The 25,574-nt window shown below is 28.0% G+C and overlaps 1 protein-coding gene across 4 annotated transcripts in view; it reads right to left on the bottom strand.

The window, feature by feature from the left end:
- Positions 1-2,368: 2,368 nt before the first annotated feature.
- The window catches only part of LOC107443700 (glutamate-gated chloride channel), a 34,303-nt gene continuing 11,097 nt past the window's right edge, over positions 2,369-25,574 (bottom strand). For 3 of the 4 annotated variants that reach the window (XM_071187494.1, XM_016057650.3, XM_016057651.3), the window contains exons 2-9: positions 15,412-15,509; positions 14,204-14,298; positions 13,399-13,463; positions 11,944-12,161; positions 9,473-9,555; positions 9,267-9,401; positions 7,128-7,498; positions 2,369-2,777 (exon numbers count right to left, since the gene is read on the bottom strand). In XM_071187494.1, coding sequence (XP_071043595.1) covers positions 2,592-2,777; positions 7,128-7,498; positions 9,267-9,401; positions 9,473-9,555; positions 11,944-12,161; positions 13,399-13,463; positions 14,204-14,298; positions 15,412-15,473 — 1,215 coding nt within the window. In that variant the 5' untranslated portion in view covers positions 15,474-15,509 and the 3' untranslated portion in view covers positions 2,369-2,591. The remainder of the gene's footprint in view (positions 2,778-7,127; positions 7,499-9,266; positions 9,402-9,472; positions 9,556-11,943; positions 12,162-13,398; positions 13,464-14,203; positions 14,299-15,411; positions 15,510-25,574) is intronic. The other variant, XM_016057653.3, reaches the window with a different exon arrangement.

Genomic DNA, 25,574 nt, shown 5'->3' with positions numbered 1-25,574 from the left:
ACTAATAATTATAATTATTATTATTTGTGGTTATTATGGAACACCTCCTTCCATCTTATTGTTATGCATAGATGTGGAATAGCTTTTACAATAGTTTTATACCCAAAGTTATAGTTTTATACAAAAAACTTTAAAAAAGCTTTAGTTGATTGAAAAATTATAAAATTTAAATTTAAGTTACATTTTTTACTGTATTAATGAAATTTATTTTATTTGTTTTCATTAACAAGCATCATCATTTATATTTGCTTTGTTTTGCCGTAGGATACGATCCAAAAAACTTTTTCTAGTTCTTTGTTTCGTCAAGATATGCTTTTTCAACTATTCTTTAAAATCCTTCATTTATTTAAAGCTGAACGAATGAATCGATTTTTCCTTTTATTTCTACAATGCTTGAAAAGAAGTTAGTTTTAAATCGAATATAAAAAGAAACGTCCCATTCATTTCTTACATCTCATTCGTCTTGAGTTAAACGGAAAGTGGCATTAGCAGTCGATGTCGATATTTAGCCTCTTAAAAATGGAAGATATATTTTTTTAAAAAAGAAATGTTGTATCAACTGACAAAAAGATTTATTTCAGTCCTTTGTCTAGAAACTGTTTCACTTAAAACATTTAAATTCTTATAGTAATGTTTGATTTGTTTTGCTGTTAGGAAAAACTGTGTGATGTTTTGAACAGCAAATAAATGACACTTGTTTCTTTTAAATTCTTTTTTTAAGAAATAAGGAAACCGTTAAAATTTTAAAATTGAAAAAAGAAATTTTTAAAGAAATAATTTTTCTTTTTATAATCTTGTTTAAACTGACAAAAGGTTTTACCGTTTCTTGTTTAGAAGCTGTTTCACTTAAAATATTTAAGTTCTTGGAGTAATGATTGATTTGTTTTGATAATAGGAAAATTGAGTGAGGTTTCTGAAGACAAATAAATGACACTTGTTTCTTTTGCACTTTTTTCATGAAATAAATAGTCCGTTAATTTTTTTTAAAGAATTTATCATATTTTTTATAATGTTGCTTTAACTAACAAAACAAATTATTTTAGTACTTTGTCTAGCAGCTGTTTCACTTAAAACATTTAAACTTCTTAGAGTAATGTTTGTTTTTTTGATGTTAAACAAATCGTGAGACGTTTTGGACAATGAAACTTGCTTGTTTTGAATTTTTTTATGAAATAAAGAGACAGTTAAGTTTTAAAACAGAAAAAGGAAATTTTTGAAGAATTAAAGTTTCTTTTTATAATGTTTTTTAAACTGACAATAAGTTTTACACTTCCCTGTTTAGATGCTGTTTCACTTAAAATATTTAAATTCTTGGAGTAATGTTTGATTTGCTTTGATGTTAAGAAAATTGAGAGAGGTTTCTAACAACAAATAAATGACCCTTGTTTCTTTTAAACTTTTTTATGAAATAAATAGTCTGTTAAAATTGTTTTGAAGAATTAATATTTTTTTGTAATGTGGCTCCGACTGACAAAACAAATTATTTCAGACCTTTGTCTAGAAGAAAACATTAAAATTCCTTAGAGTAATGTTTTATATTTTTTTGATGTGAAAAAAAAATGCGAGAGGTTTTGAACAATGACACTTGTTTCTTTTTAATTTTTTTTTCATGAAATAAAGATTCCGATAAAATTTTAAAATATAAAAAAGAAATTTTTGAAGAGTTAAAGTTTCTTTCCATAAAGCTTTTTTAATACGAATATTTAAAGGAATTTTATTTATTATAATTGTTTATACGGGTCATTTTTTAAAAAAAAATTACAAAAACTTAAAACTTTGAAATAAAAAATTATTTTAAAGCAAAAAGAATTTCTGCTACTTTTTTATTTGTTATTAAATGTATAAGATAAAAAAAGGAGCTGATAAAAGTCTTAAAGTCTTTATGCAGTCTTTTAAGAAAGTTCAATGTGTTGAAATTGTTATACAAAGAAGTTTTTAAAAGCCGGTTTAAACTTTTTACTACATATAACATAAATTTCGCGTATACTTTGCTACACATTTTGAGTGATATATTTTAAAATATTTATTTAAAAAATGATATTTCATTATTAAGTCTATTTCATCGTATTATTTTAGCTTTTCCATGTAATAAATCTGAAGGAAACCATGATTACTGAATAAATAACCACAATTTTCAGAAAAGTAGTTCAGAAAACCTTTCTCAATATATGTAGAGATATTCATTGAATTTTACAATTCTTCTCTTCAAAGTGTGTGAAGTACATCTTACTATTTTAACATTCCAGTGTAAAAAAAAATCCATTGCAAAAAGAAAAATAATATATAATTTTATAAAATTAAGACGAAATATTTCAAATTCAATGAAAATTTCACTTAGCAAATGTAATGCTCATGTAAATAAATAAAGTGAACATATATTTTTTCTTTATTTCATACAAATTTGTGTTGCAAACATTACTTATTCTGAAAAAGTGCGCAATGCAAAATATACATGCAATACAAACGTAAGGTACATGATATAACAATATACATATTAATTGATGCATATAAATGGAACATATTTTTGTTGAAAAAAATCTTTTGCAAATAACAATCACCGATTTAATGACATGTTTGAATAAGTTTTTTTATCAGGCTGCATATTTCAGCCAATAAACTAAATTGAAGAATGCAAATAATGCTGGAAAAAGGAATCTCGAAAATACATCTATACGTTGTGCAGTAGATGAGTACTTGTTCAGCCATTTCAATGGTGCTGACTGGATATTTCGAACTTGACTGGCTTTCCCGACGTCATCAATTCGAATAGAATTCTTCTAACAATAAAGATATTTTTGAAGGTTTAAAAATAATTAATAAGAAGAAAAACAAAGAAAAGTTTTTGCATTTTTTCGAAATACAGGGTGTTACAAAATTAATGATCAAAACTGTAACGAGAGTTATCGTATAATGAATCAATTAAATAGATCATGAGAAATGTAAATTTTAAAAATGCCTTCTTTTTCTCTGAAACGATTCGACCGATTTTGCTCAAATTTCGTATGCTGTGATTTGAAATTACACAATCTAAAATTATATAACTTAATATTACATAATTTAAAATGACATAAATTTTTTTTAGCTTATACCATTATTAAATAAAGCTATTATTTCAACCATTATGGAATAAAATGATAAACAATATAAATAATTATTAAAAAGTTTTTTTTTACAATGTTTTTATTTTAGTTGACGAATTCTTATGATTGTGTGCTAAAAGTTTTTGATTTGTTTAAAAAATTCCCAAAACAGGGTTAAATAAGCAAGTAAGTGAAAAAAGTAGTAAAGGGCCCAAACCTTTAACCACTTTTTTGACTAGGCTATGGAGATCACATCTTACAGACAGCAACTACCCTTCAAATTTTACAGTCACAGATTTGTTGAAAAAAGATATGCTTATTCTGAAAAAATAAGATTTCGTGTTTTTTTTCCTGATTTAATCATTTTTAATTAAGTTATTGAAAAATTAAAAGTTCAAAATAAGTATTATTATTAATTAGTGTTATCAAATTAGTGAAAATTCTTCCGTAAAACAAAAGTAATTTAAGGGGATTAATTGGCCTCTATACCTCATTGGTATTAAAATCCATGACCGGAAATGTCTTCTTACGCCAATAGGGGAGGCATCTAATGATGGATTGGCTGTTCGTGCGCACTAAAACAAGTTGTTTTATTTATTTAAATTATGAATTTCTGCTTATGCCTAATGTTTTCACCATGGCTCATTAACTTGCTTCTTTTAAATAGTATTTTCATACTAAGATATGCCTAGGATTTCATTACATTGTTAAAAATATTTGTAAGTGAAAAATAATTGTTTTCATGTGAGAATAATAATATTATAAATTCATTCTTGTTGGTTTCTTAATGAATAATCATTTACCTAATTTTATTACAATATGAAATTACCGTGTCAGAGTGAAGTCGTAATATTTAATCATTATTGATACAACAGCCAGGGATAGTCCTTAGTATGTGCCAGAACATTTCTCCTTGCAGTTTTCTTTATAGCTAGGTTTTTCCAGTTTAATACCCTAATGATCTTAAAATCCACTTTAATAGAGTCCACCCATTGACGTTTTGGACATCCTTTATCACAACTATCTATCGATTCATGTTTAAAATTATTGTGTGTTGGACTATTTGTATATAATTGCTCTTTTTGATTCCACTAAATATGATTCGCAAGACACTCGCTTCATAGTTGATAATAATAGTCTCTTCCTTCTTAGGTAAAGACTATGTTTCGGGTGCATGCGTCAAGACTGGGAGGGCGTATGCATCTGTCAAAGTAGGGTTGAAATTTTTCTATCTTTGGCCACCATATACTTTATTTTTTTATATTCTTATAGTTACAGTTTCTTATCACAGATGGACAAGCCAAGCTCTCCAGCCATCGGACATTTGCGAATTAAGCTATGAATGAGCTCCTTTCATTTGACAGGAGAGCACCGTAAGGGTGAAAGTACTTCTTAGTTCAGAAACCAAAGGATAGATGGCAGCACCACTCATTCGTGATGCCACTTCTTCAATTTAGATATAGATCTGAAGGGGAAAAATTTTCTCCAGATTCCTGTACTTGATACTGTTCAGCAACCGATATCAGCAAATTCTACTTCACAGATTTTACGCGAACCTATATCTCATGTACTTAGTCTTAGCGGAATAATGGTTCAAACCCCGGCCCCTCCGGATTGTAGTCCGATTTTCTAACTACTTAGCAACCACGGCCTTCTTCATTCATTTTAAAGATAATTTTCTTGACTGACTTTTCAAATTTGACAAATTCATCCTTTAAATCTCTCTCTGTTCTAGCTATCATGTGCTCATCTTCTGGATAAGTACCTGAATTGATTTATTGAATATATTATCTTCTGTGTTAATTGCGGAATCACGAATAATGTATTATGGGACCCACCTTCAAAGTAAAGCACAATAAGGCTTCTCTTTGTCTTAATCCATTTTCAACTGAAAAGGTGTAGATATCTTTCCCTGCGGTGGATAATTTCTCTTCCAATTGAGAGAATTTCACTCGTATTCTCATCATGTTATGTTATTATTCATTGCAAGTTCTGTTAATGAGTTAATTGCATAACTTTATCAGGTGTACCAGTTTAAGCATTGCGGAACTTACTTGTTCGTTTCTATCAAATTCACAAATTTAAAATATCTTTCTCACCTCTATTTCTTATAAAAACTTATTAAACATGAATTTTTGGCTATAACAGATGATAAATATATTTGCATTTTTACATGAACACAAAATAGAATTCGAAAAAGCAAAAATTCATTTATTTTTTCTTCTTTTCTATAAAATGTCAATAAAATTTCAGTAATTGACATTAATATCATAACATGAACTTTCTGAAAGCTTTTTTTATTACATATATATTATTTTTTGTGAGCTTATGTTTTAAACAAATATATAAAGTGCTGTTCTTTTAAGGGTCAAAAATTAAAAAAAGTATGGCATGAACATTTCGCACCCTCTTTTTTATTTTTGACCCTGAAAATGAATAGAATTTTTCTTATTTGTTTAAATTATTGAACACAAACATGTGATTAAAAAACTATATTTCACTATAAACAAGAAAAATTCTCGAAAAATTTCAGTTTTTAAACTTAATTTATATAGTAAGAAAGTATTCTGGAAAATCTCTGCCTAAATCCATTCAACTTAGTTAAAGAAGGTATTCCCCAACAATTATTATTATATTTCTTTGATAATACGTTTTATATATTTTTCAGATCACAAAAACTATTGCACGTGATAACAGGAAAATAAAGTCCCAACTGATATGTCTTACTAGTTTGTTCTCATCAAAATATTTGCTTCAATTCTCCTAAACAGGAAAAAAAATTCAAACGGTTCTATTACAATACAAGTTTTGTCTGTCCTGCGTGAGGAAGAAAATTTCCCTCGAAAGTGATCTTTGATGTTAAAAAGAAACTAGGCAAATATTTGCGATTGGTCATAAGGATGGTTAACAGTTAACTCAGTAACGTTGCAAAATGGATAAAATATAATAAGTTGCTTAATACGAGATACTCTATACTGCTCTCTCACCTGACCCAAGCGATTACGGAATGGACAAATTTGACAAGAGACCAATTTGTGGCAAAAAAAAAAAAAAAAAAAAAACAGTTTTCTGCTTTCTGTTTTCGGATTGGTGGTCGAAAAAGTTCATTTCTTAGGAATTTTCTTTTATTTGGAATACTTGGAATCTTGACCCGTATTATATGAGTAGGGAGTAGTAATCTAAAAAATACGACTTCAGTAATTCAGTCAGAAGTGCACAAATTGCTCCATTATAAAAATTATATATTTAAAAATAATATTTAAATTGTTATATTTTAAAAATTGTCTATTATTATTTTTGCAGAATTGTTTAGCTGATAAATTGCTAATTTTAGGCTTATGATCATAAGCTTTTGTAGTCCAACATAAGGTATTATTTCTTTAATACTTAATACTTCAAAACGTTTTATCAATGATTTAGTTGAAGAATAATAACATTTAATGCGAATTACATTTTGTCTGAAATTGTTATCGCACTTTGGTGTTCAAAATGGTTTATTACTTTGTGCTGAATGTCATGGTTCAAAATGATTTATTACTCTGTGTTTGATGGGATGGTTCAAAATGTTTTTAGCTTTGTGAATGATGGAATTGTTCAACATGATTTATTACTTTGTGCTTGATGTAATGCTTTCAAATGTTTTATTACTTTGTGCTTAATGTGATGGTTCAAAATGATTTATTAATTTGTTCTCGTTAAAATATGATTTCTCATTCACTCATGTAGGTATTTTGCCTTTCTTTAAAATAATGACTTTTACTTCTTATATAAAATTCAAAACCATAATTAAAGTTCATTATGCTTATGATTAGATGATTAACCAGTAGATTATAATGATTTCAATAGAGCATATAAGTTTTATATAGTTTAGAAGACTTTTTAACAGTTTTAAACTCATTGAACTTAACGTTAAGTTAAAACGTTAACTTAACGTTAAGTTCTGATATTCGTACTAGGAAAAATAGCCTAAGCGCTTTTGGATAAAATTTGAGACTAATGCTAAACTTAAAACTATAAATTAGTTACATAAACAATGTATGTACTTACATCTCCAAGTAATTCATCTGCGGTTAATTGGTTTTGCAAACGCGAATACTCTTCCTTGCTTAAGAAATTGACAACTAGACAAAGTTCCAGTATAACACTGAAGATGAAACAGACGCACACTCCAATCCAAACATCGCTTGCTTTTGTATATGATACTTGTGGGGTACGACTATGAATTGAAGTAGTGATTATTATCGAAGATATTAGAACTCCCAGTATTATTCCAAATCGAATGGTTGTGTACTTCGGATTTAACCAGAAAACCAACCAAGAAAGTAGAACCATACATGCAGTCGGCATATAGAATTGGATCATATAATAGAAGGAGTTTCTAGACAGAACCAAGTCTATTTTTATGCAACTATATGTGCCTATGAGAAATTAAAGATAGAATTAATTCGAAATTGAAAAAACTCCTAATTTAAATTTTGTTGCATTATTAAGTCACAATACTACGCAACGAAATATAAAAAGGATTATTTAAAAATCATTAGAAATAAAAAATTATAAGCAATACAGATATTATAAGTTATTAGAAAAATATGTTGCTATTGAAAAACTGGCTTTTCACACACACACATAATCGCATATATATATATATATATATATATATATATATAAATACAGGGTGATTCATACAAGATGGGCAAAACTTTAGGAACTGATAGTACACACCCAAGCAAATAATTTTTACCAAAGAATGCATGGTCGAAAACAAATTTTTTAATTAAATTTGATTTTATAACTTAACTTCATCGTCCTTTGCTTTTGAGTTTTGTTTTCGATTCTGTCTGGATCAAGACAGCCAAATAACTCATAATTAAATAATTTACTTTTTATTTTTTATTTTTGTATTTTTTACTAAATGTGTGGTAATGAAAACTATAATTCTGAAAACCGGAATTTCCGGTAAACCGTTTTCATATGAATGGAAAAGTTACCAAATGAATGGTTTAAATAGCGTATACTTTTATTTTTATTACCAGAGTTACTTTTTTTACCAGTAATGTCATTACTATACATTATAGTAATTTAACCACAATATTTTTCTCCATATTGAAAGAAGTGAGATAAAACTTTATTTTGCAATTAAGATGCTAAATACTGTTTTAATCCTACATTCAAGAAACCAATTGCTATCGGAGGATTACCTTATACTTTACAAGAAAATAATTTTCGATATAAAATTATTTCGTTTTGAATAAATTAATAAATTTGTTTCTTTGTTTGGGTATATACTTTTATGGTTTAACAAGCATTTGAAAAAGCGCAGGCGTATAATACGCAACGGCCGTTGTATGTTTTATTTCCTCACAGCAGTTTAATATGTAAAGCTCAGCATGACAGAGTATTATTTCTTTTATCGCAAATGACTTGTGCATTCGTCCCTTAATTTTTGACGTTTGTCACTCGCTTTTTTTGGTGACATGCTTTCTTTATATATTATCTCTGTTCTAAGGTATGTATTTCTGAAGGGGAAAAAAATAAGAAAATTACCTATGATCATTTAAAAAATAATGACGGTAATATTACTTCTAGGTACACTACAAATATAACCTATAAGAAAAGTTTAATTCCACAGACCATGAACGGGATTCTAACCTAGGTTTTCTCAGTCAGAAGCAAACACTATATCGTCAGACCCATACAGGACCACATAAAACCGTTTGAAATCGCATTTCTTTTAACAAACCATGTCTATTAAATTTTTGCCATGAATTGTAGAGTTGGTAATATCTTTGTAACCATTGTAGAGTTGGTAATATCCTTGACATTCATTGGTTATGTTTCAATAGCAATTTTTTCTTCAAACAAAATCTAGTAAAAGTGTTCCTGTTAAGTGTTTGTTTTACTAGTACGACAGTTCTGCTAGTACAATAGCAATTTTCTCTGTCATAGGAAAATCATAAAATTGCTCAAGTACGCTCTAAATGGTCCCAACAGAAAAAACTTCATTTTCCTTGACCATGGGGGAGATTCGACTCTCGGCCTTTTGTGTTAAAAATAAAAAGCGTTATATTGTCGAACCGTTCAGGACAGCATGAAGGAATAAGAAATAGTGCATTTTAAGCAAATCATTGTGTCTTTTTAAAATTTCTATCATGATTATTTTGTTGCATTGATTCTATTATTACTTACCAGTGTTTGTTGTACTAGTACAATAGTCTTGGGTATAAGATTTCAGTTGGAACTGTGGTAAAAATAAATTTTTTGACACTTGAACAGGGTTGATGCTTTTCCAGACAAATTCAATATCATCAGTCGTATATCCATCTAAAAGGAAAATGTATTAAGTTTAAATTTAATTAGTTTGCATTTCAATAGATTTAGAACGAAACACTTACAGCTTGCTGCTACCATGGAACAAACTTGGTTATCCAAAGGGTATCTGTCCAAACTCATCGGACAAGAAAGCCTCAAAGATATTCTAAAAAGCAAATTATGCCCTTTATAAATTAATTATAAATTATTAAAATTGCTCCAGCTAGAGTTAATTAAGCTATTTTAAGAACATTTTTATATTGCATAAATTATACTTTTGCACTACATGAAATATATTTCAACGCATATGACGTTTAATTGCTCACGCTAAAACTATAGAGACATGTAACATAATTTGCAATATATTTCAGTTCGCAAAAATAAAATGCATCATGTTTTATTTTATTCACTAAAAATATAGTAGGATTAAAAAATAAGTAAGACCAATTAGAGTAATATAACGAAGCGGCAAAGATGAAAGAGTTAGAGTGATCAACTCGGTATTTTTCCGATCAATCGCAGTTATCATCACTTGTCCAGGCTACTTTAAGAAAATTAATATTACGAAAATGTTTGGCTTTTGTTTTGGTTAGTGATCTTAATTTCTTTAACTAAAAATGTAATAAAAGTGCTTTTTGCAATTTAATTTTCATTAGTAAATGTTTTGAGTAGTGTGTGGAGATTTATTGTTAGCCCATTGACCAACTAGCATAAGCCAAATATTGAATTCTTACTTGGTATTCATACTCAAATTGTTCTTATTTTAACTATTAAGCAGCAATTTTTTCCCTTAACATTATTAAAAAATTTTCATACACGTAAACATACACTGTTAAAATTCCGGATCAAATTACGCTAAAAAGTAGGGTTGAGTGGAGTCAATTGTAACAGGGTACGATTGTAACAGAGCAAAAATTTCGAGTGTCGGGCTCTAGATTTGGTTCCTAGGTGGAGCACAAGGGGTATTTAATAAATCAGCATGTACACCCCTGATGGCAACCATTTTTATGTACTTTTGAAAGAGTTACATCACAAAAGATATTTTCACGCAACGTAAGTAATTTTTTTGGTATTAGAATATTATATTGTAACAAGGTAATTTTGTTTAAACAAATAAAAATTATTAACCGAATATGTAAGTGGACACCTTAATTAACATTTCAATAAAAAAAAAGATTAGTTTTGCTAAATAACTAGCATTGTTTTTAACAAATGAAGCTTAAATGGCGTCTTGGGGACAATTGTAACAATAAGTAAAGGGACGATTGTAACAGTTGAAAATAAATAATCTTATGTTTACAAACCATTACTTAACGCTTTAAGAACCACCAATAGTTTCCTATAGCATTTATATTATGTTGCATGTGCATTATTTTATTTGTCACCTTTCACAGCATAAATTAAAATTTTTAACCCCTTAAAGTTAAAAGTTTAACCCTTTAGGTCTCTGCTCATTATTATTTTTACTCCTAAAATATCACTACTATTTTGATTAATAAAAAAATATATCGCAACTATGATAATATGTGTAATTAACTATGTTTTAGTTGAATTTATGAACTGTTACAATTGACTCCGTAAGTGAAGACAATTGTAGCAAGTGCACGGTTGTCAAAAATTACTAATAACTAATATTTAAAATAAGGTATTTTTTTTTCTAGTAGAGGATAGTCTACTTTACTCGTCTGACAATTAATACTAATAATATATTGGATTTTTTGTTAGCTAAAAATAGTTAAGTAAAAATGTTACAATTGACCCCACTCTCCCCTACCGGCATTTAGGCTTCCGGTACATCCTAACTTAAATTTCTTCCTTTTTTACGGAACATGCTACGAAACAAAAACTCTGATGTATTTATCTAACAAAATATAAGATTTTTTGTTCTGTGTTAATGATGACGATGCATCTAAGATGACCCAAGATATTACAGAACAAGAAATTATAACCTAATATACTTATAGTAATAATTACCGTAAAATCACTAAATCACTATAATTAAATAACACTAACTGTAAAAAGTACGGTATAATATTTTACTGTAAAAATGGGTTTTAAGGTGAAATGGGCCTTGAAGATAATATTTACTTAAAGTGCCGGTACTCCATACTGTTATTTTATCCGAAATTTATTTAAGTGTTAGTAGTATTGTAGATTAAAATTTGGAACTAATTAATCACTAAAGTAAAGTAAATGCTCTTAAATTGGCAGGTGATTTAAATTGATGAGACAACTAAGTAACCATGAATTATGTAACTATAATTGTTTATGCAATATCTCTAAATGCATGACAATCATTTTACGCCAACATTCCTCCAAGACTGGTATGTCAACTTGCCACAACCGTTTTGTCTTTTATGTTTTTTAAATGATTAGAAACGTTGTGAAATTTTTTTCTGAAGTTTTGTGCCTCTTATGAAAACAGTATTTTGATTTTAAACACAAAATAAACAAAAATAAATTCAAAATCACATGCATCGAATGAAACAATTATTACTCGATGCTAAAAATAGTAAATTAACCAATAAAAGCTAATAGAAAAAGTATATTTCACCTTAAACTATAAAGAATCTTTCCGTCTGGATGAATTCGTATTAGAACATTTGGCTTAAGCATGTTATGAAAATGACCAGATTTTTCATTCGAGAAAAATAGATCTGGAGTCCAAAGCATTTCTGGGTCGGTAAGTGTCACATAGTTGAAATTTCTATTATTGTACTTTAACCTATCATCATGCCAGGTCTGTCTAAATGTTAACTGTGTATCATATACCTGCATAATAAAATAACAGATTTCGTAATTAGAATAATGAGATAGTGAGATTTATAATTTAGAAAATAATAGATTTAATAAATGAAATATGTTTTGGCTTATACTCAAATTGTTTTTATATTTAAGAAAACGTGATAATTTTGAATCCTAACAGAAAAAGTAATATTTCAAAACTTTCCATTTTCATTTAATATATAATTTAATATACAATTTGAATGCTCCAATTTATGATTTTCAAACACTTTAAGTTTATTAAGCTTATGAATGTTAAACTTAATAACCTGTTAGCCCATCATGAATAATGAGACCGTGTTAAAGATTTCTACTTAGAATAAAATCATATAGTTCAGCATATCCTCTCTTCACTAAAATGTTAATATTCTCTCCTCTTAAGAATTTATAATTTAATAAAAACGAGGCATGTTTATGTTTTCATTAATTTAGATATTTGAAAAATAACTCGTGTTTTATTTCGTTTCTTGAAATGCATTTTTAAAAACAGCTTTGTCTGAATTTACTAGCAAATTTCCTATACTTTTTCTGAAAAAAAATTTTCATTAAAAAAATATTTTAAAAAATTCATAAAATAAATTTTTTTTTTTTTTTAATTATACGGCAAAAAATTATTCGTCAAATTACGTTCCAAAGTATCGGCACTTTAGGTGCCTCATCTGCGGAATCTATTTTACAGTAAAATTCATCTTTACCATAGAATATTATACTGTAATTATTACAGTAATATTATTTAATTAGATTGATTCAGCCTAATTGTTACTATAAAAATTATGATTCAGCAGATTTTTTGTTTATTTTCTGGCAAAAAAGGATTTTATGATGAGAAATACTGGCAAACTGCGTGGCGCTATTTTTTACCGTAGTTTCATTTTCCTTCAAATGTTAATATAATAAAAAAAGTAAAATTTCAGAGAGCCAGGAAATCCTTAAAATTTACTTTTAAATATACTTTCAGGGGAATTTTCTAAATTCTAATATTAGCTTTGCAATAGTAATTGGACAATTGAAATTTTGCAATAGTTAGCAGTAATATTAAATTGAAGTTCAATTGTGTGATAGTAAAATGCATGCTATTGTAAAAAATAACTTAATGTTGAGTTGTATTTATCATTTTTCTTGCAAAATATACCTGCAGAACTTTAAATTCAAAGTGTTTAGAATTTGCATAAGAATGTTTTAAACTAAATTTTAATCTAGAATATTATTTTTATAAGATATTTACCATATTAACATCATCTATATTGTTTATGCTCCTCACATAAGTATCTACCACTACAACTACAGGACCTGAAACATAAAGAATATTTTTATATTCTCAATTTGGATTTCTTCCATGCAAAATGTGCATTGGTAGAACAATTTAAATATATTTCATTAAAAACAAATTTTTTTAAAGCGAAAAATTTAATAAAAAAGACTATTCATCAAAAAATAATTAAATTTTGTTTATTTATTGTTTATTAATAAATATTGTTTTCACTTTTCTGAATTTACTGGACCATCAAAAATGCATGGTAATTTCAAGAAAGATTTCGAATACAATTTGACGAAATAAAATTGAAAAAAAAAGAATACATACGATTTGCATACAGAAATGTTCTTCTGCAAAATTAGTTTTGGTTTTGTTGAAAGCAACGCTAAAACCAAGTTCAACAAGCTCTACAAAGATGGGAAAAAAGTGGCTGATTATGATTGTGTTAATCTGTTTCCCTGCACTTTTTCTCCTTTATCAACCTAATTATGTTTTTTTTATATTAATTAGTAAAAAAAATAAATTTTGCATAACTTTATTAACACTGAATGGATGAAGTTTGCATTTAATAAATTTTTAGGAGCTATAAATGTATATGTATTTTTATGCCTTCTAAAGTAAAATAAAAAGTGTTTTTCAAATGCATTCTAAAGTGGATTCTAAACAAAAATAATAATTTTTTTCTCTTAAATTATAGACATATATAGCCTTTTATTTTTTTACAAAACTCTAGCTCATTAATGCATAATTTCAGAGAAGAGTAGTTTTTACCTACCGGTGTTATTCAATCCAGCAGGTCGAATACGACGATCATACTTTTCAAAAATGGTAGAGAGTATATTTCGTTCTACTTCTAAGCGTCTATCATTTCTGAAAATATAAGTGAAAAACGCATTGAAACATATTATGATATAGATTTCTTCTGTGAAAATATCCGGTATACGTTTTCAAACACTTTTCGAATANGAAAACAGGGTTGCATATGTCTGTAGTATCGCCTACAAAATATACATATGGGTAGTACATTGACATTTGTATTTGTGTTAAAGTTATTTATCTGAGAATGTTTCTTATGTAATTATGACCGCTAGAGGAGAATTAACAGACTTTGAACATAGAATGGTAAATGGATCTAGATGCATGGGGCAATCCATTTCGGAAGTTATGTGAGAATTCAACATTCCTAGATCTATAGAGCCAAGAGTGTGTCGAGAATACCTAATTTCAGACGTAACCTCCCATCGTGGGAATGTTGCAGCTTACTGTCTGCACTTAATGACCAAGACAACAGACGTGTGCATAGAATTGTCAGTGTTAACAAATAAGTAACTTTGCGTATAAAATCTGCAAGCATCAACGCTGGGCGTAAAATGCACGTGTCCGCTAGGACAGTGCGTCGAAATCTGGTTGCAATGGGGTATGGCAGCAGAAGACCGACTTAATTGTCTTTACTAACAGCACGACATCACGCCTAATGCCTCTCCTGGACTCGTGACTATATTGATTTGACCCTAGATGACGAGAAAACTGTGGCTCTGTCAGATGAGTCGTGATTTCAGCTGCTCAGAGCTAATGTGAGAGTTCGAGTGTCCTATAATTTGTGATACCTTTGTGTGAAGCCAACGTCTTTGTGATTTCTTTGTATGAAGCCAATATAACATGATTATCTACCAAGACTTATATAAACTTCTAAAGACGTAGAATGCTTGCCCTAAAGAACAATAGACGTAATTATTTTTTAATGCGTCAAAAATTCTTAGAAGAGTGTCATTTTTGTCATGCTTTTATTCTTTTAAAGTAATATAATGGGAAGGTAGGATAATCAACAATCTTTAATAATTACTTTTGTTCTTCCATTTTTTTGCAGTAGTTCTATTTTAACAATAATAATTTCTCGATTAAATCCAAAAATCTGATTAAAAACTTGCATGAATATTGTAGAGAGTTAAAAGCCTTATCTTTGAGCTAATTTTGTATACTTACACTTCTGCAGAGCTAAGGAGGAACATGCTTAGAACTAAGCCGAGTATGAGATATTTAGCCATGACTGTTTCGCTTTTTACTTCGCTTATTCAGATAAGCTGAAATTAAAAATATTTGAATTGGAATTAAAATTATAGTACCTATTAACAAAACACAAAATTCTACATTTACATTTTAGAAAGATAGTTTTTCTCGCCATGATGCTTTATTAATCCGAATTACTCTCAAGTTTTTTTCATTGGTATTATCTTAATGTACCATATTAGTAATAGAGTATATTTTCTATTATACATAAGAGTTGGTTACGTCGTCAACATGGAGACGATAAGTCAGAATGATTAGAAAAGTTTTATATGCTTAAGTTTTCTGATGTTAAAACACATACTTTTTTTTAATTGTTACTAGCGTTTTTATCATTGAAAAAAAGGTATGTTAACTGAATAAGCTTAGTTAAGACAGCTAACAGAGATTAAAAATTAATATATAAATAACTTTATTATACAACTGAGAACAAACATACATATTTTAACAACGAATTTTTGTTTCTGTGGATGCATGGTAGTATGGAAGACAACTGACACCATTTCATACTACAATTGTTAGCAATTTACTAACGATATCCAAAGTACATCAACATTGGTGTTTTCGGAAGTTAAAATAATTCGCGTATGGTGTGAATGCGAATGAGCTTAGTGCAAACTTTTCCCATTGTAAGTGTGTTTAGATTATTTACACCCTTTTAATTGTATATGAAAGTTCGATTTGTTATTAACTTGAAATAAAGTTTTCTGGCTTATTCAGCATCAAATTTGCAAAGAAAATTTACAAATTTGCATCAAATTTGCAAATTTACCACAATATTTTCCGTATAGCATACTGCAGTAAAAATCTTACAAGGCAGAGTAAACTTTTCGTATTAATTTTTTTTGACACAGTAACAAGAATTCAGGAATGCTGCCTGGAAATTAGCAGCCTGCTCATGTGCTTAATTTATACCAGTAAAATTTTTGGTGAAAGAAACAGAAAGTTTTTTTTAATGAGAATTCAGAAACCACCTCGCAAGAAACAGTAAATAGCATTCCTGGAAGAAGCTTGGAACCTTGCTGAAGTATGCAGAAAATATAAAAATCATGATAAAAAATAAAAATTATATGAAATTATTAAACTGTACCACATTTGCCAAACTTTCTCTCATAATATAAAATGCATAATCCATAATCATCATATTCTTGTAGTTTCCCCCATACTTTTTCCTCAGTGCAGTAAAAACTTTTTAACTTTTGAAATTGATAACTTCTCATCAGAAAAAAATATTCAAACTCAAGTAAATTTTGAAAGATAATGCGATATTATGGATAAGCAAAAGTACTATTTGCTAATACCAAAACTAGCTCACATTAAGTCTTTGATTAATTCAAATATTGACATGGTGCTAGTTTCAATGTGATCAGTTTAATAATTGTCAAACCATTATTCTTTTTTTTCTTTTCATCAAACAAAACAACTACAAAATTCTGGAATCAAATTTAAACTAGGTAAAATTAAACCAACTTTACACACCACTGCTAAAACATAAGTTGCCAGCTGTTGAATTTATTGAAAATATCAATCAATGAGTGTAAGGAATTGTTATTATTACGGTAAGATATTTGGTATTTTGAAATAATTGTTTTCCACCTCTTTAGAAATTCTGATGCCGTCCCTGCCAAAAAAGTTACTTTTTCCACAATTGATGGGACGAGACGTAGGGGACGACCACCTACAAGATGGATAGACGACGTAGAAAAGGACCTCAAGCTATTGGGAGTCAACCGATGGCGGGCCGTCGCACCGGACAGGGCCAGATGGAGGAAAATCTGCGAGTCAGCCTTGGCCTGTGAAAGGCTGTTGCGCTTATGAAGAAGAAGAAGAAAAAATAATTACTTGCATTCATGTGAATCTTTTATATGCCAGACTTCCTAAGTAACTAATGTACTTAAAATCTGTGTATTTTCTGCGATTTTTAAGTGGCTATACTTTTATGCATTTTTAAATTATGAATTATAATAAATTTCTTTTTGATCAATTAAATAATATTTTTTAAAGCTTAAAATATAAAAATAAATTTTTTCATCAATAATATAGTAATATAGGAAAGTTTAAATTCATTTATTTTTATAATAAATGATATGTGCATGCGAACTCTTTCTTCATCTGTTCTCTGAATATTGATAAAAAATATTTAACCAAAATTTTAGCTATAAACTCAACTATGACAATAGCAAAAGCAATTCATCCCTATATTAAGGAATTATAATGAATAGTTGTAAATGTGACATAAGAAAGATAAAGAATTGGAACGTTCAAGGGTAAGTAGCAAAATACTCAAAATGGCACAATATATGAAAAATTACCTTCCTTTTAATCCACTGCATGAATATCAATATATATATATATATATATATATTTANAACTATTTACAACTATAATACAAAATGTATTGGCTAGTCGTAAATGTAATATAAGAAATATAAAGAATTTGAATTGTTAAGGCAAGTATCAAAATACTCAAAACGAAACAGTATACAAAATTCTCTTTTCATCCGCTGTTTGAATATCGAAAAAAATATTTAATCAAGGGAATACATACAAACTATGGACTAAAACAATAGCTGAAAACTATTTTCAACTATAATAAGGAATTACAAAGGAATGTTTTATATGTAACAAAAGAAATATAAAAAGTTAAAAATTTTCAGGGCAAGTACTAAAATACTCAAAATGATGCAGTACATGCAAACTCTCCCTTTATCTGTTGTCATTAGTCTTAGTCAGAGGCAAGAGAGTATCATTCCTCGATTTCATATCTTGCGTGCATTTAGTTGTTCATATCTCTTGGGTATTCATATGATGTTGTTCTAGTTTTCATAAGAGATGGGATTTTATTAATGGAATTTGTAGTAAAAGAGGTTATATCTTATTTGTTTTATGTCATTAGCATCACATTTCTTTTCAAAAGAAATAAATTCGAATAAAAGGCTAGATAAATTGAAATGTTAAATAAACTGAAATATTAAATAAACTAAGTAAATTGTTCATGTAAATTGTTTTTCGATTTATTTTCTCATCTGAAAGAAATGTGAAAAGTTTAGTTTAATAATATTTGGTTATCAATGATAAAACTGGTAAGTTCCATACGACATTTTTAACAGTTTAAACTGTACAAAGTTTGGATCAAATTACGCTAAAAAGTTCCAGAACTGCTGGTACTTTTAATCGTAAAATTCATTTTTATCGAAAAATGTTACGTATCAAAAAATCTTAAATACCGTAATTTTTACTGTAATAATCACCGTGAAATCACTGAATCAAACTAATTAAATAAATATTATTGTAAAATGCAATATAATATTTTACGGTAAAAATGAATTTTACGGATGATGCACATAAAGGGCATTTTACACCATAATTTGACACGGAATATTTTACAGTGCACTATTTGACATTTGCTTAATTTTTCACCGTTCCTTTTCTTTTATTGATGCGCCACATATCATTCTTACCTGCTTAAAATTCATCTTAATCTCCAAAAATATTAAAAATATTTTTTAAAATTTTAACTTTATTGAAATAGGTACCATAGAAAATTCGCACTATTATGCAGTATCAGTTCATGCGTGGAACTACGGTAGTGAGTATTTGATAGTACTACGGTGTAGTATTTGCAGAGTGAGTATTTGCAGAATGAATATTTGCAGAGTATTCGATTCTAGTGTTGGGTGAACAAGGATGAATCACCAAAATAAAAAAAGATTATCATGTAAAATTTGAGGTGAAAGTTGATTTTACTGTTAAATGGATTGTATGGATGTCGCTCTCAGGATGCCAGTCCGTTTTACCGTAATTTGATGTAGTATTCTTTGGAATGCGATTATTTTTCACCTTTCCATTTTTGACTTCTTTCTGTTCTTGATGCAATTTTTTAACTTATTTCGGTTAATAAAAAGTTTTTTGGTCTTATTCTTGATTTTATGTCTGCATTTGTACTTGAAATGTTAATTGTTCAGCACTAATTTTATTAATTCGACTTAACTAATATTATTTTTATGATATATTAGTAATAATAAACTGATGAATCAACATATCATCCGCTATTGATCGTAGCAGTAACTAGTACTGTTATGCATTGTTTTTTACAAAATTGCTTTTTAATTCTGTATTTAAATCAAATTATACACGGAAAAAATCTAGTAAAATTACCGTACTGTCTGATAATAGCATTTTCGGTAAAAAAAAACCCGTAATTCTGGTTATTAAATCTAAAATATAGGGTATTCAACTCATTAATTTGGTAATTTTTCCAGTTATAATGTAACAGTTTACTGGAAAATCTGGTTTTCAAAATCATAGCTCCTATTGCCTCCTATTTAGCAAAAAATACAAAACTGGAAAATAAATCTAACTGGACAAATGGTCTTTATGCCTTGCTCTAAAGTGTAATGTAAAATTATAAACTTTTATCACATAAAACCATATTTTAATGTTAATTTTACTAAAATCATTACTAAAGCACATCGATAAATATTGCTGAGCGTCCAGTCAAAATTATCGAACACGGTAAATTTTATAACTTTATTATATCCCATGCTTGACCATGGTTTTTTACTCAGTGTAGCAAGAAACACTTTTTACTATATTACTTTATATGCTCTAGTTTTAGATCAAAGCAAAAAAAGAAATGATAATGAAATTATCATTTCTTTATAATTGATAATGAAATCTAATCTTTAAGTTTCAGGGCTCCGCCGAGAGAAGGTCGATCATTTAGGGCTCCATAGCCGAAAGAAAATGGTAACCACTGTCTTAGAGAACATAGGAGAGAGAGCTGAAATAGCCTGGTTGGTAGTGGGCTGGGCCATGTCCAAGAGGTCGTGAGTTCAATCCCCGTCCACCGAAGATTCCCCCCGTAAAAATGGTGACTGATGCATGTTAAATCTGTTGGATGACAAAATCTTCCATAACTCCAAAATCAATACTTTTGGGGTACTGAATTGGAGATTGATTGTTGACGTCAAAACTACGATCTGATGATGTGGATGATTGAATGGTTCTACCCTATAAACGGGCAGTGACGTATGTGTAACTGATGTCATATTCTTGGTTTTAGATGGTGCCACTGAAAAACAAGAAACCTCACCCTCTGCCTTAAATTCGTTTGGTTTCTCCAGAAGGCTTGCTAGTATTGGCAAGTGACATTAGAAACAACAACAACAGCATAGTGGAGAATTTTCTGTAAGGATGGCATTAGCGCAGAATGTTTTCAGATAGTGAACTTAGGAACGACACTTGTTATTGAATTTCTTTTTCCCTTTAATGTAACATTAAGTTAAATTTATATTATTTTTTAATAACACAATAAAAATATTTTCTAGTTTCAATTATTCGATACATTTCTAGCCTAAATCATCCGTTAGTAAAATGAGTTCAAACTTTATGGTACAAGTTCCTGCTAAATTTTTATGAGAAAAACTACGGAGATGTCGAAAAGAAATGCGTCTATATACCAAAGTGAAAAACAATGATGATTTCCATACATTATTATTATTATGTACGAGTAAAAAAATAGAAAATTTTACGAGTATATTTTTATAAGGAGAAAGGAGGAATTCCCGGGTTTCATTTCTTCAGATAACAAAAGTGATTTTTTGGAACGTGCTTTTGCTTTCTGAATGATGATTTGTGAGTCAATATTTAGTTACGACTTTTGTTGCGAAATAAAAATGACTTCTTATTCTTCCAACTTTAACTTCAGTAAAGAAATAAATCTGCAAAATTTGTTTTTCTGTTTTTATACCCTGATTTCCAATTTCTTTTTTATAGCACTACTTACGTTTTAAAGTCTGAACCCAGATATCAGAACAAAATATCGGTCGAAGTTCAATAAATATCTTCGTATCAGTTTAAGCAATTATTTATGGCTGTGATATAAACATTTTAAAATTTTATATCTTTCGTCGATATTCTTCATATTTATTACAGCAGCAGAACTCGCCAAGTCGACACATGTATATAGTTTATATTTTCTTAGATTAATATAACTACTCATGAATATATTTTTTAATATTACTTAGCTATTGTTGAAAGCTAATTAAGCCTGGTGTATTGATTGAAAAACTTAAACGATGTTTATAACACTGAATAACGGATATAAATAAATGTGTTTCACACTGAAAAAAAGTTAGGTAAAAGCTATCAGAATATGGTAAAATGTACCGGGTTTCTGGCTGTATGGGAACACTAAAAACTCAGTAATCATTACGGAAACTCTTTGGTAATGAGTTTTGTAAAATTGACAATGAATATAGTTTCCAAATATGTGATAAAATTTGGTAAACGTGGTAAAGTTCTGTAATTTGATCGTAATTTTAAAGCATGGCATAAAAACCATTTACCATTTATAAAAGCCATTTATTTACTTTTTAGTTTAATAGTTTTACTAAATATGTGGTAACAAGAACTATAATTTTAAAAACCAGAATTTCCGGTAAACCGTTACCATATGAACAAAAAATTACCAAATGAATAGTTTAAATAGCCTATATTTAAGTTTTATCAACCAAAATTATGGTTTTCATTTTCACCAGAAATGTCATTACCATAATTGTCTGAGATTTCTTTTCTCCGTGGAGCTAGAGTCATTAATAGTATTTTGGACTCAATATACACGATGGTTTAAAATCTGTCATATAATTTGTATACTTATATGAGTGTCGTAGATAGAGCAAAATAAATTTTGATTTTCTTTCTTTTGAATAATTCTTGCTTAAATCTGTTTGTTTAAAATATTTTTTAAAACTGCATTAAATATCATTCTTGGAAAAAATGAATTGATATACGATTGTGTATTTAAGTGTATCACAAATCGTATCGTATCACAAATTAAACGAGTGAATGTTTAGAACCTAAAATAACTAATAATATATACTTAAATTTTATTGTAGAAAATAATTTCTGAAATTATAATTTAAATGTCCAGATTTGCTTTACGAAATAAAATATTTTGGTTTCGTCTTTAAATTTCACGAAACATTTACGGTATTTCACAATGAACAAAAAAACGAATCACTTTTATTTTTTGAAAAAAGAATTCATTGAAAGATTAAAAAAACCAAATTTTGAAAACTTTCAGTCACAATTTTCTTACCAATGACATTATTACATCATGAAAAAATAAATTGTATATCCGAAATAATTATCTTTTATTTTGGAGTAATTTTTGTGCTAACTTTCTGCTAAAGGAAACGGTAAATTAATTTTTTTATCTCCATATACTCCTATTGAAATACAAAATTGTCCTTCTTTATGATTTATCCAATTATATTTAACTTAGTAGGACGAATGATTTGAAAATTTTTCTCCCAAACCTCTTAAAATTATGTATAATACTTTCTTATATCTTTCCAGATAGACGCAAAAATGCATTTAAAAAGATTCAAAGTTATTTTAGTATAATAACTCATTTCACTTTATCTTTTTTATTTAAGAAAAAATAATTTACCGAACTAATTTTGAAAGGATGTGTTTTTTTTTAAATTACAGAGCGAATGAAATTTTCTTACTTGATACGGTTACTAGATGGCTCTGCAAGTGTTCATGCATTCAATAAGAGATAATTTAGTAGCCGTCAAAATACTAGATAATGGACAACTAAGGATGTGTTTTCCTTTATGTCAGTTATGTCAGTTTCCTTTATGTCACTTTAATTAAACGTAAAACATTTGTGAAATTTCAAGTACAGTTAAAAAATTCAATTTACAAAGTATAAATATCAAAGATATTTTTAAATGGAATGTAAACTTTAGAAATTACAGTTTATTTAGCAGTAAATGAAGGAATGAATCAAGAAAATTGCGGCAATGGCAGTTTTTTTCGAATTTTAGTTATAACCATTTTTTAAAGCTGAACCCACTTAAATAATTAATCGGGATTTAATTTGGTTTGGATACATTGACTGGTTGAATACCGATTAGTCTAATAGTTATGTGTTACTGAAAAATTGAAACATACAAAATTATGATTTTTAAAAATATAATTTCAAATTTATAAATTATATTTTTAACCGGATATTTTTCTGAATACCACAAAGTGTATATTCTTACTAAAATATTAAAATTGAATTTCCTAAAACCGAATCCAAGACATTTCTTGGGAGAAAATGATAAAAAAACGGAAAATGTCAAAACATAATTTTAAATATGAATTTGTGAAATAAATAACACATAGGTAAATTATCGATTTACTTTTGAAATTTGGTCAAAATTTATATTATAAAATAAATTATTGTGCATAATTCTAATTTTCGTAAATAAATTCAAAGTAATCAAAGTAATGTTTGAAATATAATCTAGAAAAGTTGTCCTTGAATTTATTTTTATTTCTACCGCATTCAAATAACTTTAAAGACATCCAAATCATTTTTAATGATCTCTGTAGAGTATGAGTTTGTCGAATTTACATTTGTAGTTGAATTTTAAATAAGACGATTACTAATTCTCCATACGAATATAGCTCTTCGGAAATGAATTTGAATGATCGAAAGCTATGAGGGATGTCTTTATATTCCAAGAAATGCATGTTTTCGAACGATCGAGTTGTCTCGATTAACCAAAAGCCTATGTTTTTAAAATGTTTACTAAGTGTTAGCCATTTTGTTCCGTCTGAACTTTAAATTGTGATTGCTTAGTTGGATATAAGAGTTTAATGAAAGTTATTACCGTAACATCTACATTTTTATCTCTCTCTAGCTTTCTTTCGTTACATATTCCAGCAAAAATGGATTTTACAATGGAAAGTACCAGCATCCTGAGTGGTACTTTTCACGGTAATTTGAATCGGATTTTTTTATAGTGTAGCTAATAATAACTTGCATTTAGTTAGTAAAAATTAATAATCCATCAGCATATGACATAAAAATTTAATTATGTTTCATGGAATAAAGAATGCTACTAATTATATATAAGTAATTGACTGATATTTCGAAAGTTCATTAGTGTCCTAATGCAAAAAATTAAGATCTGTAGTAAAATGTAATAAATAAAAGTAAGGCAATTAAAATAAGATGATCATAAATTTTTTCTATTGAAAACACATATCATAAGAATTATTTTATTTAAAAGCATCTGAAATATTAGTGGTATGGAAGCAAGCACACTGAATGAGACATTATAATTTTTCTTTAAATTTTTTAAACTAAAGTTGAGTGGATTTAAGATTAATTAAAAAAAGAATGAAACGAAGTTCATTTAGCTCAGAAATATTTAAAACATTGTATCAAGCATAATGAAAGGTAGATTACCTTAATTATTTTTGCAAAAGTAAACTAAATTAAATGTCAGTCAGTTGCCAAGGATTTTTTTTTGTTTTCCAGATGCAAACATCTACTTCAACTTATTTCGTAATTATGTAATCTTAATATCAATAGAAAATACGCATTTTGATTCTTTTCCGACTAAAATCTTGAGAGTACTGAGAGCAAATATTTAATATTAAGTATCTGACTGAAATTTGCGAGATATATATTTAAAATTGTCTCTAACTAAAATACAGCAAGGATATTTTAACGTAATCTGGGTGCTTGAAACACTATAATGAGTTTTTAAAAATACGATGATCATATTTTTTAAAATAAATACGATTGTGAAAAAATAATCGATTCCAGTATATAAAATTATCAAACGAAATTTCTTAATGGAGTCATACATCTATTACTACCTATTCAAAGAAATATATGAAATATTCTGTTCTTTGTTAACAATAAAATTTTAATGTTCAAATTGACTTCTTTGTGGAACTATCCTTATAAACTCTAAAACTACACATTTAGGTTGACATATTTTGTGCACATTTTTATTCCTGAGAAATTCGCACTTCTTAAAATTTTTTGCGTTCGCTGCACCTTTTATTTGGTTTCACCTTAAATAATGTCCAAAAAAGAGTTTTTTTAAGAATAAGTGGGAAATGGAAGATGTAACTTATAAAAATATTGAATAAAAATAATTCTAATGGTATTAAAACTAACTTTTAAAAAAATTATGGAACAGATATCCGTACTCTTATTTACTGGATCAAATGAAGAGATTTTTGAAATTAATATTCACTATAAATATAATAACAATGCATGAGAG

Source organism: Parasteatoda tepidariorum, chromosome X1, assembly GCF_043381705.1.
Source record: "Parasteatoda tepidariorum isolate YZ-2023 chromosome X1, CAS_Ptep_4.0, whole genome shotgun sequence".
NCBI classification, from domain to species: domain Eukaryota; kingdom Metazoa; phylum Arthropoda; class Arachnida; order Araneae; family Theridiidae; genus Parasteatoda; species Parasteatoda tepidariorum.
The sequence above is the reverse complement of the archived record's forward strand: the minus strand, read 5'-3'. Positions and strand labels throughout refer to the sequence as shown.